General features: G+C 47.7%; 2 protein-coding genes across 10 annotated transcripts in view; one reads left to right on the forward strand and one right to left on the reverse strand.

Annotated features, from left to right (window-relative positions):
- ZG16 (zymogen granule protein 16) overlaps nt 1-12,028 on the forward strand; it is a 48,664-nt gene extending 36,636 nt beyond the window's left edge. For 2 of the 7 annotated variants that reach the window (XM_026011153.2, XM_072753501.1), the window contains 4 exons: nt 6,586-6,647; nt 6,823-6,955; nt 7,654-8,006; nt 11,784-12,007. In XM_026011153.2, the coding sequence (XP_025866938.1) occupies nt 6,586-6,647; nt 6,823-6,955; nt 7,654-7,969 (511 nt within the window). In that variant the 3' untranslated portion in view covers nt 7,970-8,006; nt 11,784-12,007. Of the gene's footprint in view, nt 1-2,171; nt 2,302-6,585; nt 6,648-6,822; nt 6,956-7,653; nt 8,082-11,783 lie in introns of those variants that run through there. The other 5 variants (XM_072753498.1, XM_072753500.1, XM_072753503.1 and 2 more) reach the window with 4 other exon arrangements.
- The window catches only part of C3H16orf54 (chromosome 3 C16orf54 homolog), a 40,737-nt gene that overhangs the window by 21,538 nt on the left and 4,348 nt on the right, over nt 1-14,851 (reverse strand). The window lies entirely within an intron of this gene.

Consider the following 14,851-nt stretch of genomic DNA (forward strand, 5'->3'; position numbering starts at 1 on the left):
GCACCAGAAATGCCAGGTGGGGAGCAGGAACGGAGAAGTCAGAGGTGAAGACACTGGCTTGGCTTCCAGTGGGCTCCAGGTTTAGTAGAGGAGGTTCCATGTAAACAGATAAATTACAGCACAGAGTAATCAGAGGCAAGCTGGTGATGTAGGAAGCACAGCTGGAGGCCAGAGAGAAGAAATCTGTAGTGGAGGGAGGGGCTGGGGAGAGGGCACCTGCGATAGACGCTTGGTGAGAGGTGCAGGGGCAGGTGTCAATGAATGTCTTGAGGGTAGAAGATACTAGACGAGCAGAAGGCAGCAGGAGTGGCATGGGCAAACTGCAGGCCACTGCAGGGGCTGGCATGTGGGGCACTGGGGACAGGAGGGCAGGGGGTAGAGGGACCCCGTCTGCAATTGAGTGGGGTCACTCCTCTTGCGAGACTTTAGTTTCCTCATTGGAACAGTGAAGGGTGAACAGAGAAGCAATATTCACATTTGCTTTTGTGCTAAAGCCCTTTGTTCAAATGAAGCCACCAGGGAGACCCAAGGCCTACACAAGGAGATAGAGATTTTTTTTTTTCTTAGCAGGAAACAGATCTGCCATTGTTTGGAAAAACATTTTGAAACATCCAGGATGGGCGGGAAGAAGCGGATCCCCCCCCCCCCCCCCCCCCCCCCCCCCGGGATTTTGCATCAGAATTTAAACTGCTTTGTCTGGGAGAGGAAGTAGTTCTCAAGTCGGAGCAGGGGAGGAGCAGAGCCAGGGGCCTGGTGTGGGGGGCGGGGGGTCAGAGCTCCCACTGCTTCTGCTGGGGCCCCTACCTCCGCTCTTACCACCCACTCCCACCGCGCCCCATTCTCCACTTCTATCTATCTATCTATCTATCTATCTATCATCTATCTTCATCATCATCATCATCATCATCATCATCATCTATTTAAAAAAATATTTATTTGAGGGCAGCCCGGGTGGCTCAGAGGTTGAGCACCTCCCTTCGGCCCAGGGCATGATCCTGGGGTCCCGGGATCGAGTCCCACGTGGGCTTCCTGCAGGAACCTGCTTCTCCCTCTGCCTGTGTTTCTGCTCTCTGTGTCTCTCATGAATAGATAAATAAAATCTTTTAAAAAATAAAAATAAATAAATAAATATTTAGTTGAGAGAGAGAGCGCGAGGGAAAGACAGAGAGGTGAGGAGAGGGACCAGCAGACTACGCCCAGCTCAGAGCGGGAGGTGGGGCTCGAACCTCCCACCCCAGATCATGACCTGAGGGAAACCAAGACTCCCAGGCTGACCTCACTGAGTCACCCAGGCATCCCTGCATTCTCCACTTTTATTTTTATTTATTTTTTTAAAAAGATTATTTATTTATTTATTCATGAGAGACACAGAGAGAGAGAGAGAGAGGCAGAGACACAGGCAAAGGAAGAAGCAGGATCCATGCAGGGAAGCTGTCGTGGGACTGGATCCCAGGACTCCAGGATCACACCCTGGGCTGAAGGTGGTGCTAAACCACTGAGCCACCCGGGCTGCCCTCATTCTCCAGTTTTAAAAAGCAACACCCCCCCCCCCCCAAAAAAAAGCAAAACCCCTCAGGCGCCTGGGTGGTTCAGTGGTTGAGTGTCTGCCTTTGGCTCAGGGAGTGATCCTGGGGTCCTGGGATGGAGTCCCCCTCAGACTCCCACAGGGAATCTACTTCTCCCTCTGCCCACATCTCTGCCTCTCTCTCTGTGTCTCTCATGAATAGATAAATAAAAATCTTAAAAAAAGAAAAAAAAAAAAGGTAAGATCCCTCAATGGCTCCCCTCACCATCAGGAGGAATCCAAACTCCTGACCAGGCCTCTCAGGCCCCGCACCATCTGCCCCCTGTCTGCTGTCCATACCTCCCTCTCCACCCTCATGACCCTCATGACTTCCACACTTACCACCAGCCCCTGCTCCCCTGCACACACTCACTGCTTGCACACCCACTCGGGGCTTTGGCACTCAGGCCTTCACCAGGCCCAGTCTACCCCCAAACATCTGTTCTTTCCATTGCTTCAGTCAGGTCTTAGTCTTCATCAATGTTACCTGAGGAGGGAGGCCCCCCCAGGCAGCAGAACAGCCTTCCCAGCCCAGCTCCCAGCTCCCTCTGCTTTGTGTACTTCCTCAGGCCTGTCCTGTGCTAACAGTTGTTCCATTGTCTGACAGCACCCCCACCCCCCATCCCAGTCCTTGGAGCAAAAGCTCCTGGGGGGAGTATGTGACTCAACTCTTCCTTGGTGGCTGTCTCTCCAACATCTCGAACATTGCCTCCAACATACAGATGCTCCACAAATGTGTAAGTTGCTTTGCCAGGGGGGCAGAGAAGATGGAGAGAATGTAAGCTGCCCTGCAACAGTAGAAAGCTTGGGAGGCTTTGGACTTTCACTACCTGTAGGATGGGAACAGTGACCCTATTGCCTGTAGGTTGGGGGTAGGGGTGACCCACTGCCTGTAGAAGGGGGACAGGGACAACCCCCACTGCCTGTAGGACTAAGGAAGGTAGGCCCCCAGCAGACACATGGGTAAAATGTGAAAAATTCAAACAGGAGTTAATGAAGTGGAAGTAGAGGTGAGGTCTGGTGTCCCAATGCCTCCACCACTTTCCTCTTGACTCTTTCGGCACCAAATCAGAGCAAACCCTGGATGTCCCCACATGAGCTGCACAATGGCCTATGTGGTTGGGACCGACAGAGGATGAGCCCTGACCCTCTCCCACTGGAAGAAAGGCCTCTCTTGCCCTCTGGAGAGGGGCTGGAAGGCCTGCTGTGGGAACACAGGGAGCAGTCTGTAGGGATGGGAAAACTCTGGCTCTCTGCTTAGGTGGGGTCAGTGTGATGGGGGAACAGAGGAATAGCTGAGGACAAAGCACAAGCCGGGGCACATTGACAAATCCTTGAAACAGGCAGTGGAGCATTCTTCTACCACTCAGCTGCCTCCAAGTTAATACTTTGCTAAGGGCAAAAGGCAATCTTTGCCCACCCCCCAGGATCCTGTAAGTCTACTTTAACATATAAAAATTCCTTTAGAAATTTCCTTTATCTGGGCGCCTTCGGCCCGGGGCGTGATCCTGGAGACCCGGGATCGAGTCCCACGTCGGGTTCCCTACATGGAGCCTACTTCTTCCTCTGCCTGTGTCTCTGCCTCTGTTCTCTCTGTGTCTCTCATGAATGAATAAATAAAATCTTAAAAAAAAAATTTCCTTTATCTCTAAACCCCCAAGATTTTTGTTAGCAATCATCCCCCAAGCATGTGGCCCACCATATACATCTGAAGGGTTTCGTGACTCAGGTTTTATTAGTTGGTAATAAATGACCTTTCCCCAACAATAGCTAGCCGCCTCAGGGTCCTGGAAACGTTGCTTCCAAAGTTCCTTAGAAAGGATGCTATCCCCAAACCCCTCCCAACACCCAGGTATATAATCAGCCACTCTTCACAGGCCCTGGGCAACAGCTTTTCCTACCCAGCTCTTCCTACCCATGGATCCTGTCCCTTTGTTTTAATAAAATCACCATTTTTCACCAAAGAGGTCTCAAGAATTCTTTCTTGGTCATCGGCTCAGGACCTCACCTATATTCCAGAACTTCACTAAGTGCATCAGATAAACCCATGACAAGTGTGGGGGCCTCTGTTATGAGGATCCCAGATGCATCATGCATGGAAATGCGAGGGCATTCTCCCTAAGCATTCACCTCAGACCTCTCTGAGGCCATCTTTAATATTGGTGTTTGGTTGCATCCTGTAGGATATATTCCTAATAAGGAAGAGGAGAGGGGAATCCCTGGGTGGCGCAGTGGTTTGGCGCCTGCCTTTGGCCCAGGATGCGATCCTGGAGACCCGGGATCGAATCCCACATCGGGCTCCCGGTGCATGGAGCCTGCTTCTCCCTCTGCCTGTGTCTCTGCCTCTCTCTCTCTCTGTGACTATCATAAGTAAATAAAAATTTAAAAAAAAAGGAAGAGGAGAGAGACACAGTAAGAGAAGAGACAGGAAAGAGAGTTTGGGGGAGGAAGAGAGACAGAGAAGAGGTAGAAGGAAAAAACACAGAGATAGAATATAAAGAAAAATCCTCAGAGCAGGAGACATGGGGGAAAAATTAAGACACAGAATCAGGAAACAAAGGAAAACCAGAGAGGACAAGAGACAAAACAGAACATCTGGAATGAAGGAAACGTATGTCAGCAGGACAGGCTTCTTTTGAACTTGGAGAAGTGAGGTCAGACATGGTGTCCCTGGCTGCCCTCCTGGTTCAGCAATCTCCAGAAGAGCCCTGTCCTATTTCCGGCTTCTTAGGGTGGGGTTCCCTTGCTTTCTTGGGAGGAGCTCTCAGTCCTAGATGGTGAGCCTGTGATGGGTGGGTGCTTTGTGTGTCCAATGACTAGTCATTAATAACCAAAGTTAATGACTCCAGCCCCTCCCGGGGCTCCATCCTTCTGTCTGCTTGGACCTGCTGACCCAGAGGGTCAAAGAGCCAGTCCTAGAGGGGTCAGGAAGCAGGACTCAGGAGTCCATCCTAGGGATGTAGGTGGAAAGGAAGGGCCTCCAAAGAGAAGAAATCTATGACATCAATCCGGGAGGCATTTCAGACCTACAGGAAAGAGCAATTGTCCTGTGTGGGCTATAACCCCCGGAAGATTCAGCTGTGGCTCCCAGGAGTCCTGGGGTCCTGAGCAGAACTGCCCCCAAGGAGGACCTGGCTACTTTTACTTCCTTAGCTTCCCACATGCCCTCTGGACTGACTGTTCCCAAGAGGGGGATCTACAGGTGTTCAGTGTCCACCACCAACACCATGTTACCTTTTTTTTTTTTAAGATTTTATTTATTCATGAGAGACACACAGAGACATAGGCAGAGGGAGAAGCAGGTTCCTTGCGGGGAGCCTTATGCAGGACTCGATCCCAGGACCCCGGGATCAAGCCCTGAGCCAAAGGCAGACACTCAACCACTGAGCCACCCAGGTGCCCCCCATGTTACCTTACCCTTCTCAGAAAAGGTTTGTGAACAGTCTGGCAGGTTGAGGATGGATAGATGGGGGAAGAAAAAAAAAACAAATACAGCAAAATATTAACCATGGTAAAATTGACGTGGTGGGTATATGGGTACTTGTACAATTCTTTCAATTTTTCTATCAATGTGGATTTTTTTTTTCATATAAAGTAAAAAGGAGAGGGAAAAAATTGTCTGGAATATAGTAGGCACTCCTAAGTATGGGGCATTGGGAGTGTAATCCCTCTCCAAGAGAATCTATATTTCAAATGCCCTGAAAGGACAATGTTTATCTTGAAAGATGACATATTGCAGGTGAGAGCACCTGCAGAACACCCAAATAGGGGAGGGAATCTTAGACCACACCCAGAAGTGATTAGTAACTTAGCCCACCCAAAGCTGATGGTCCTTTCGGTTGGTGACCTTTTCTCAAGTTTATCCTGCCTGTCCGTCCTGAGATCTGGCCTTGGCCCTGAGTACCCCACCCTGTGATCTGTCACCCTTGGGGGGAGAGGCCGGATAAGATATTCCGGACCCTGCTTGACAACTGATCCTAAGAGGTTGATCATATTTGCTCAGGAGGTGAGGTTCACACGATAAAGAGCAGGAGGAGGGCTCGGACCTGGTATAAAAGATCTGAAAGTTTCAGGGGGGTTACTTTGCACCTGAAAACTGCCAGGTGAGGGGTGACAGAGGCCTGAGCTAAGAGGTGACAGGGATGGCCGGGTTCAAATTAAGGGGAATTCAGGCTGAGCCAGACAGGCGCCTACTTGGATTGGGTGGCAAGAGAAACCTGCGGGTCAGCTAACTGGGGCATCTGTATCTGAGTGAGGTGCAAAGATATCTGGGTCTCAGTGGAAGGACTGGGGATGTCTGGGATGCTCGGGGGAATCAATGTGGCCAGATTTGTGTTAGTGGAGAAAGAATGATGACAAATAGAGCAGGCATCTGGAATCTAATATCTGGAGCTGGTCCAAACAACTTCTGCAATCTCTATCCACCTCTGCCTGAACTGCTCTGATGCTGCTGGTGGCAGTCTCCTCTATCACCACCTCTACTCCCCAGGTGTCACAGAGATGCACCTCTAAAATGCTCCTTTCCTTCTGATCTGAGATCAGCAGGAAGCTAGAAGCTTGAACTCTGCCCAGATGTCCCCCCACGCCAGGCCCATCCCTTACAGGCAGATTTCAGTTAGGTTTTGCTCAGACTCCTGGTTTGGTAAACTCAGCCATCTCTATGATTTGGAGATGGTCTCTACTTCTTTGAAAATGCTTTTCCTGCTTTGTGGCAGGAGGGATCAGGATTTAACACAGCTTGGTCCAGATAAAGGGTTAGGATTGGTCTTCTGATCTGGGATGGAAGAAGGGAGTTGGCTCCCTCTGGACCAGGGATGACAGAGGGGTTAAGGACAGAAGACAGTCGGCCAACAGCAGGACTAGAGATTAGGGACAATCCTTTCTAAGCCCAAGACTGGGTCAGTGAGGTCTGAGTTGAAGACAAAGAAGGCTGACACTCAGCTGGAGGTCAGTGAAGCCTGAGTAAATGAAAGCCAAAGAAAAAAGGCTAAACCTTGACTTTCTCCTTATTTCCACTCCAGCCCCAGAATGTTGACCATTGCTCTTCTGGCCCTACTCTGTGCATCAGCCTCGGCCAATGCCAGTAAGTGAGAAGCCAGGAGCCCAGCAGAGTGTCATGGGAAGGCAGCCTCCTGCATTGCTGGTGGCCAAGGCTTTCAGAGGCTGGCTCGGAGTGGTGGGCACTGAGCTGTGGGAGGTGGTGGAGGGGAAACTGAGCTTTTGAGATTTCTCCCTTCAACTCCTACTGTCCCCTCCAGTTCAGGCTAGGTCCTCCTCATACAATGGAGAGTATGGAGGTGGTGGAGGGGAGCGATTCTCCCATTCTGGCAACCAGCTGGAAGGGCCTATCACCGCCCTCCGTATCCGGGTCAACAGATACTACATCGTAGGGTAAGATTCTTTGTGTTTCTGTGGTTTGGGGATCTGCTCTGATCTTGCTAAACTGGAAAGTTCTCAGTCACTTTGGGTCATGGCTGTTCCAGTCAACAAATCCCAGGGATAACATGATACGTGAAAATTGTTAGAGGACAGGGATCTGAGGCCAGCTCTGCTAATAACCCTCCAGCCCCCCAGCACACATGACCTCAGGCAAATCATAGGCCATAGCTGCTCAGGCACTTGGAAGCTGGCTAGTCGGGCCCTACCTGAGGTGTAAGCCCCCTCTGGCATCTTCCATCTTTGCTGACTCTCTCCAGACAATGTATAGCCTTCTAATCCTGGACTACATCCTGGAACAACAAAGTATCTTCCCTAACGAGAACTTTCCAGAAAGATCTCTCCACTCCCTTTGTATTGGGGGTGGGGTGGGGTGGGCAGCACAGTGGGAATCTAGATTCCAAAATCAAGCTCCAACGCTGTCTGCTTGACTCTGGCTAGGTAATTTTTCCTTTCTGAGCCTCTGCATTTGTGGGCAAAGCGAGTTGAAGTTTCCTATATGATCTCAAGGGCTCACTTACCCCTCACACACTGTGGAGTTGGCAGACCTGTTGCCCCATCACCAGTCTGCAAGTCTCAGCAGGGAGGCAGGGAGGTCCTGAATTATGATCAGCCCAATGTCAGTCTTCCTTCCTTCCTCACCCTGCCCCTAGCCTCCAGGTGCGCTATGGCAAGGTATGGAGCGACTATGTGGGTGGCACCCAGGGAGATCTGGAGGAGATCTTCCTGCACCCCGGGGAGTCAGTGATCCAGGTGTCTGGCAAGTACAAGTACTACCTGAGGAAGCTGGTCTTCGTGACGGACAAGGGCCGCTACCTGCCTTTTGGGAAAGACACAGGCACGAGCTTCAACGCCGTCCCCTTGTACCCCAACACTGTGCTCCGATTCATCAGCGGCCGTGCTGGCTCCCTCATCAATGCCATTGGCCTACACTGGGACGTCTACCCCAGTGACTGCAGCAGTTGCTGAGATCCAGCCTTCTCCAGGCCCTGCACTGCGGCGACGGGTATGGGAAACTCTTCACCACTAACTCCATCTGCAAGGCTCAATAAAGACAAAATAAAAGAACCTAGCTAAGGCTCGTGTGTGTGGGTGTGTGCAGGTGGAATCTGCCTCCTGACTCTGGCTGTGGACGAGCGAGCGAGAATCTCCTATCTGGCTGTCGGATGTCATTCTAGGGAAGAGTGGGAGGGAGAGGAGAGAGGTCTAAGAGTCCTGGGCTTTTCTTCCGTAATTTATCAAGAGGAGATAAGATTAGGGCTTGTACCAACTCTTTTTTTCAAGGATAGCTCCTGAGACTGTTTACCCAAACTGGAGTCCTAAGGCTAAGGGCTGGCCTGGCTGGGGCTTGTCGCCAAAACCCCAGATGTTCCACTCCCTAGACCGCCTCTACCCTTGATAGTCCCTCTTCCCCAAAAGGCCCTCTTGACCTTAACTCACCTGCTATCTGTGACTGGCCTGGGCTATTTTCCTTTGTTCTTTCCCAGAATCCACCTGACTTCTGAAACTTGGCCTGTGTCAAGGACCTTGCCTGTTACTCCAGCCTCGTTCCTCCCCAACTTTGCCCAGAAGCACTAATGTCCTTGCTTAGTTTAGCTCGCTCAGAACTGGGCTTCCTTCCCTAGGAAGCCACCACCTCCTCAACAGCTTCTACTCTGCCAATACCATCCTCAAAAACAGGCATTACAAGGGGGTAGATTTCCATCGTGGGTTTCTATGAACGTTCAGGGGAGGCAACAGAGTGGTTTCACAGATATAGCAAGGCTATAAAGTTGCTTTAGAAAGAATTCTTAGGACTCTAGCTCCCACTTCTAAGACTGTGACAGTTTTTTTTTTTTTTTCTTTGTCTTTTGGTGGTGGTGGCTGGGGGTGGGGGAAATCACTCACTGCTACTAGTAGATGGATTCACATTGTGGGCAGTGCCAGAGTCACATTTCTTCCCCATCAGACAAAGACAACAATTATGTACACGTAATTTTAGAAAGAAGTATTAACATTATAGAAGAAACTCATGCCTAGCTTTTTTTTTTTTTAATTTATTTATGACAGTCACAGAGAGAGAGAGGTAGAGGGAGAAGCAGGCTCCATGCACCGGGAGCCCGGTGTGGGACTCGATCCCGGGGCTCCAGGATCGCGCCCTGGGCCAAAGGCAGACGCTAAACCGCTGCACCACCCAGGGATCCCCCATGCCTAGCTTTTTATAACAATTCCTTTATTTTTCTGAAACAATTCCATGTAATGGAATATTACATCACTGTGATTATTATTTTTCTTAGATATAAAGCACATAAATGTCAGCCTTTTAAAGTGTGTCATTTCAATGGTTATTAGTGCATTCATAGATTGTGCAATCATCACCTCTCTAATTCCAGGACACTGCCATCAGCTCAGAAAGAAGCCTCATCCCCATTAAGCAGTCACTTCCCATTCCTCTCCCAGCCCCATATAACCGCCCCTCTTGTTTTCTGTCTCTATGGCTTTGTCTATTCCCAACACTACATGTAGATGGAATCATACAATATTGTGGCCTTTTGTGTCTGGCTTTTCCCATTTAGCATATTTTCCAGGTTTATCGATGTTGTAGATGTGTTAGTACTTTGTTCATCTGTATGGCTGAATCTGACAGATAAAATATCTGGTCCACTTCAGGCAGGCTTGAAGACAGCGGGTTTCACATTGTGCCAGGGGGTAGGCACTGGCATTAAAGAGGCAGAAGCAGCACAAGAGGATGAAGTAATGGGATTCCTGACTTTGTCCAGTCTACATATTAGGCTTTTGTACAAGATTTTATTTAAAGAAAATTTTTCTTTACTTATAAAGTTCTAAGATTGTTAAGATGAGCTAATCATACATTTATCAAATATTCTGCTAGGTATTTAGGAATACAAAGACCACTGAAAGTTTGGTTCTTCTCTTCTAGTCAAAGGGAAGACTTGGTGAAGGCAGGGGTGTGTATACACGTGCACACATGTGTATAGGGGCACCATACTAGACTCAGGCCCCAGGTGATGCAGAAATATCAACACATGAGGCACCTGGGAGGCTCAGTGGTTGAGCATGTACCTTTGGCTCAGGGCGGGATCCCAGCGTCCTGGGATCAAGTCCTGCATCTGGCTTTCCACAGGGAGCCTCTTTCTCCCTCTGCCTGTGTCTCGGCCTCTCTCTGTTTCTCACGAACAAATAAAATCTTACAAAAAGAAAAGAAAAGAAAAGAAAAGAAAAGAAAAGAAAAGAAAAGAAAAGAAAAGAAAAGAAAAAAAGAAAGAAAGAAAGAAAGAAAGAAAGAAAGAAAGAAAGAAAGAAAGAGGGATCCCTGGGTGGCGCAGTGGTTTAGCGCCTGCCTTTGGCCCAGGGCTGGATCCTGGAGACCCGGGATCGAATCCCACATCGGGCTCCTGGTGCATGGGGCCTGCTTCTCCCTCTGCTCATGTCTCTGCCTCTCTCTCTCTCTCTCTGTGACTATCATAAATAAATAAAAAGTTAAAAAAAAAACAAAAAAAACAAAAAAAAAAAAGAAAGAAAGAAAGAAAGAAAGAAAGAAAGAAAGAAAGAAAGAAAGAAAAAGACGAACACATGAATATAACAAGTGGTTTAGCACAGCTAAAATGCAAAGTACAACTGGGCAAAGAGGAAGCCTGATGGACAGGCAGGGACCACGAACGTCATGCTAAATGATTAAAACTTTATTTTATGGGCTCCTTGAAGTCATTTAACCAAAAATTCGCCCAAGGGATTGATAAGATTCATAAGAAAATCATTTTTTGGGGATCCCTGGGTGGCTCAGCGGTTTAGCACCTGCCTTTGGCCCAGGGCATGATCCTGGAGTCTGGGATCGAGTCCCGTGTGGGGCTCTCTTAATGGAGCCTGCTTCTCCCTCTGCCCGTGTCTCTGCCTCTCTCTCTGTCTTTCATGAATAAATAAATACATTTTTTTAAAATCATTTTTTCCTGGGATGAGTGGGGAAAATGGATTAAAGGTGAAGCAGGGGGTAGCCCCAATGGCCCAGCGGTTTGGCGCCACCTTCAGCCTAGTATATGAATCCTGGAGACCCGGAATCAAGTCCCACATAGGGCTCCCTGCTTGGAGCCTGCTTCTTCCTCTGCCTGTGTCTCTGGGTCTCTTTCTCTCTGTGTCTGTCATGAATAAATAAACAAAATCTTAAAAAAAATAAAGGTGAAGTGGGGAAATAGTTAAGAGAATAGATCTAGATCAGAAATGATGGAAGTCTGAACAAAGGCAGGAATGTGAGGAAGAGAAGATTGGGAGGAATCTGGGAGACTCAAGGGGGAGGGTGGACTCAGAAGAATTTGATAAATGAATGCAAGAAAGTGCGTGAAGGAGGAGAATCTAGAAGACCATGTCTAGTATCAGCAACTGGGAAGAAAGAGACCCTCTCTAAGATGAGGACTACAGGAAAAATTAGCCTTTAAAAAAAATTAATTTGGGGGGAACAGAGAAAGAGGGAGAGAGAGAAAATATTAAGCAGGCTCCATACCCAGTGTGGGGCCCCACAAGCATGCTCCCCCCGACAGAGAAAGCCACGTGACCCCTAAATACAAAGGGCTTTATTGCAAAGAATTGGCTCTACAACCATGGAGGCAGGTGAGGCAAGTCTGAAATCTGGAGGGCAGGCCAGCCATCTGGAGGGCGTGTTCCAGGTACACAGATGGATTTCTTCTTCCTCAGGGATACCCCAGTTTTGCTCTTTTGCTTCCTTGTAAATTTTATGTAATCAAAACTTACACTTTTAGTGACTTAATTTTCTTTTTAAAATTTTTTCTAGGGATCCCTGGGTGGCGCAGCGGTTTAGCACCTGTCTTTGGCCCAGGGCGCGATCCTGGAGACCTGGGATCGAATCCCATGTTGGGCTCCCGTTGCAAGGAGCCTGCTTCTCCCTCTGCCTATGTCTCTGCCTCTCTCTCTCTCTGTGTGTGACTATCATAAATAAATAAAAATTAAAAAAAATAAAATAATTTTTTCTAGCTTTATTGAAGTATAAATGGCAAATAAAACTGTAATATATTTAAAGTGTACGACGTGATGATTTGATACATATACATGTTGAAAGGACTCCCACAATCAAGTTCATTAACAGATGCACCACCTCAGTTACTTAAAAAAAATTTTTTTTATTGAAGAATAATTGACATACAACATTGTATTCATGTCAGGTGTACAATATAGTGATTCAATATTTATATACATTATAAAGTGGTCGGGGCACCTGGGTGTCTCAGTCAGTTAAGCATCTGACCGAGTTTCAGCTCAAGTCATGATCTCAGGGTCATGGGATCCAGCCTCAAGTCAGGCTCTGTGTTCAGCAGAGACTGCTTATTCCTCTGTTCCTCCCGCTGCAGAGTGTGCTTATTCCTCTGCTCCCCTCCCCAACCTGTTCCTCACCCCCCAACCCCGCGCTCGTGCTTGTTCACTCTCTCTCTACAGTAAATAAAGAAAAATTTTTTAAAAAATTGTTACAATATTATTTACTATTCCCTACACTGTATATTACATCTCCCAATCTTATTTTATCAAGTTACCCTTAAAAATTTTTTGTGAGACTACTTAAGATCTACTCACATAGCAAATTACAATCATACAATATAGTATTTTCAACTACGGTCACCAGGAGACACAGTGGAAAGTCTGTACCCTTTTACTAACATCTCTCCATTTCCCATACTTCCCAGGTTTTGGCAACCACATTCTACTGTTTCTATGGTGTTCAACGTTTTTTTTTTTTTTTTAAGTAACCTCTACTCTGAAGGTTGGGCTTTAACTCATGACCCTGAGATCAAGAGTAGCATGCTCTACTGATGGAGCCAGTCAAGAGCCCCGATATTCAATTTTTTGATTTTAGATTCCACACGTAAGTATCAGTTTTGCTTTTAGGCATTTCAACTGACTGCATGCAGCCTACCTGGCTTACCCAGGATTATTACTTAAAGTCAAATGATTGTAGATGGTAATTGTGTCTACAAAGCATCTTCACAGCAACACCTAGACTAGTTTTGATTGAACGCTCTACTACAGCCTAGCCAAACTAACATATAAATGACCTGCTGCACCTGAGAAAACCTAGGAGGGCTGGAGAGGGGAGTCAGAACAACAGCAGGCAGTGAAGGAGTTTGCTAACCAAAGTCAGATAAAATGATTACTGAGGAATCCTGGGAACTTAGCTATTAGTTACTAGAGATCACAGCAAGTTGATAGAGTACTGCCCAGGGACTTGGGAAAGCTAGGTCCTACCTCTGCACAACTACATGGCCTTAGTCAAACCTCTTAACCTCTCTGGGTTCCAAATACCCATTTATAAGGAGCACCTGGGTGGCTTGGTGGTTGAGCGCCGCCTTTCGGCCCAGGGCGTGATCCTGGGGTCCTGGGATCGAGTCCCACATCAGGTTCCCTGCAGGGAGCCTGCTTCTCCCTTTGCCTGTGTCTCTGCCTCTCTCTCTTTCTCTCTCTCTGTGTCTCTCATGAATAAATAAATCTTAAAGAAAAAAAAAGAGCTTCTCTGGGTCATAGGCTAAGATGTATCGAGCGCATACATCCTAGAAATCTAACTTTTAAGAATTCATTACATGAAAAAACTGACCTCATCGTGCAATGACTGAATGCTATATAGTGATAATGGAGATATATGTATGAAGGACATGGCCCCAAAGAGGGTATGTCTGAGGTCTCCCCAAATAGGAAATGATCTGGAGTATGCCAGTATGAAGGGCCCAAAGGTCCACTGCTCCTCTGATGGCAACTGGAGGCAATTTCTCAAAAATATTATATACACACATACTGCCTGACAGCTAGGGGCACCTGGCTGGCTCAGTGGGTAGAGCATGGCACTCTTGATCTCGAGGTTCTAAGTTGGAGCCCCATGTTAGGTGTAGAGATTACTTAAAATCTTAAAACAACAACAACCTTGCCCTACAGGAGGTCACCAAATTAACCAAATTAACTAGGTGATGTAACTATGACTGCTTCCTCATGTGGATCATCATGGACTCCAGAGTGGCTGGAACTGAATCCTCAAGCTCCCACTGCAGAGCAGAGCAGGGAAAGAGTCATTTTAAGGAAACACAGGACCAGGCATCTAGAGGATTCCCAAGAATAGAGAAGCTTCAATCTGCACAAGCTGATGCAGGAGAAAGCAAAAGTCAAATCTGTGCCCCCATTTTGAGATTTTTAAAAAAAATTTATGAGAGTGAGCATGAGCAGGGGGAGGGGCAAAGGGGGAGAGAGAGAGAGGGAGAGAGAGAGAGAGGGAGAAGTAGATTCTGTATTGAGCAGGGTACCCCATGCAGGCTCAATCTCAGGACCCTGAGATCATGACCTGAGCTGAAAGCAGACAATTAACAAATTTAGCCACCCAGGTGCCCCAAAGGTCAAATCCCTAAACTACAACCACCAAAAGAACCTGACTATCCAAGAAATAGAAGACTCCCCTTAGCCTACAACTTGTAGGTTTCTTTTTCTTAAAGGTTTCATTTATTCATGAGAGAGAGAGGCAAAGACACAGGCAGAGGGAGAAACAGGCTCTCTGTGGGTAGCCCAATGTGGGATTCCATCCCAGTACCCCAGGATCATGACCTTCATGAGGCAAAGGCAGACGCTCAACCATTGAGCCACTCAGGTGTCCGAACTCGTGGGTTTCAAGAAAGTTTTGGGTCCAATACCTTCCAGACCAGCCAATGAAACGAGGCAATCCTTGGCATTAGCATGTGGACTCACTCGCATTGCGGAAGGACAGCAAATAGACAATGAGTAACACTGCACATGTGTGAGAACGTTTAAGGATCACTTCAAGTAGGAAGACTATGTTAGCAGCCATACATGTTTGGAGCGTGGCTATTTTGA

This window comes from Vulpes vulpes, chromosome 3 (genome assembly GCF_048418805.1).
Source record: "Vulpes vulpes isolate BD-2025 chromosome 3, VulVul3, whole genome shotgun sequence".
Taxonomy (NCBI): domain Eukaryota; kingdom Metazoa; phylum Chordata; class Mammalia; order Carnivora; family Canidae; genus Vulpes; species Vulpes vulpes.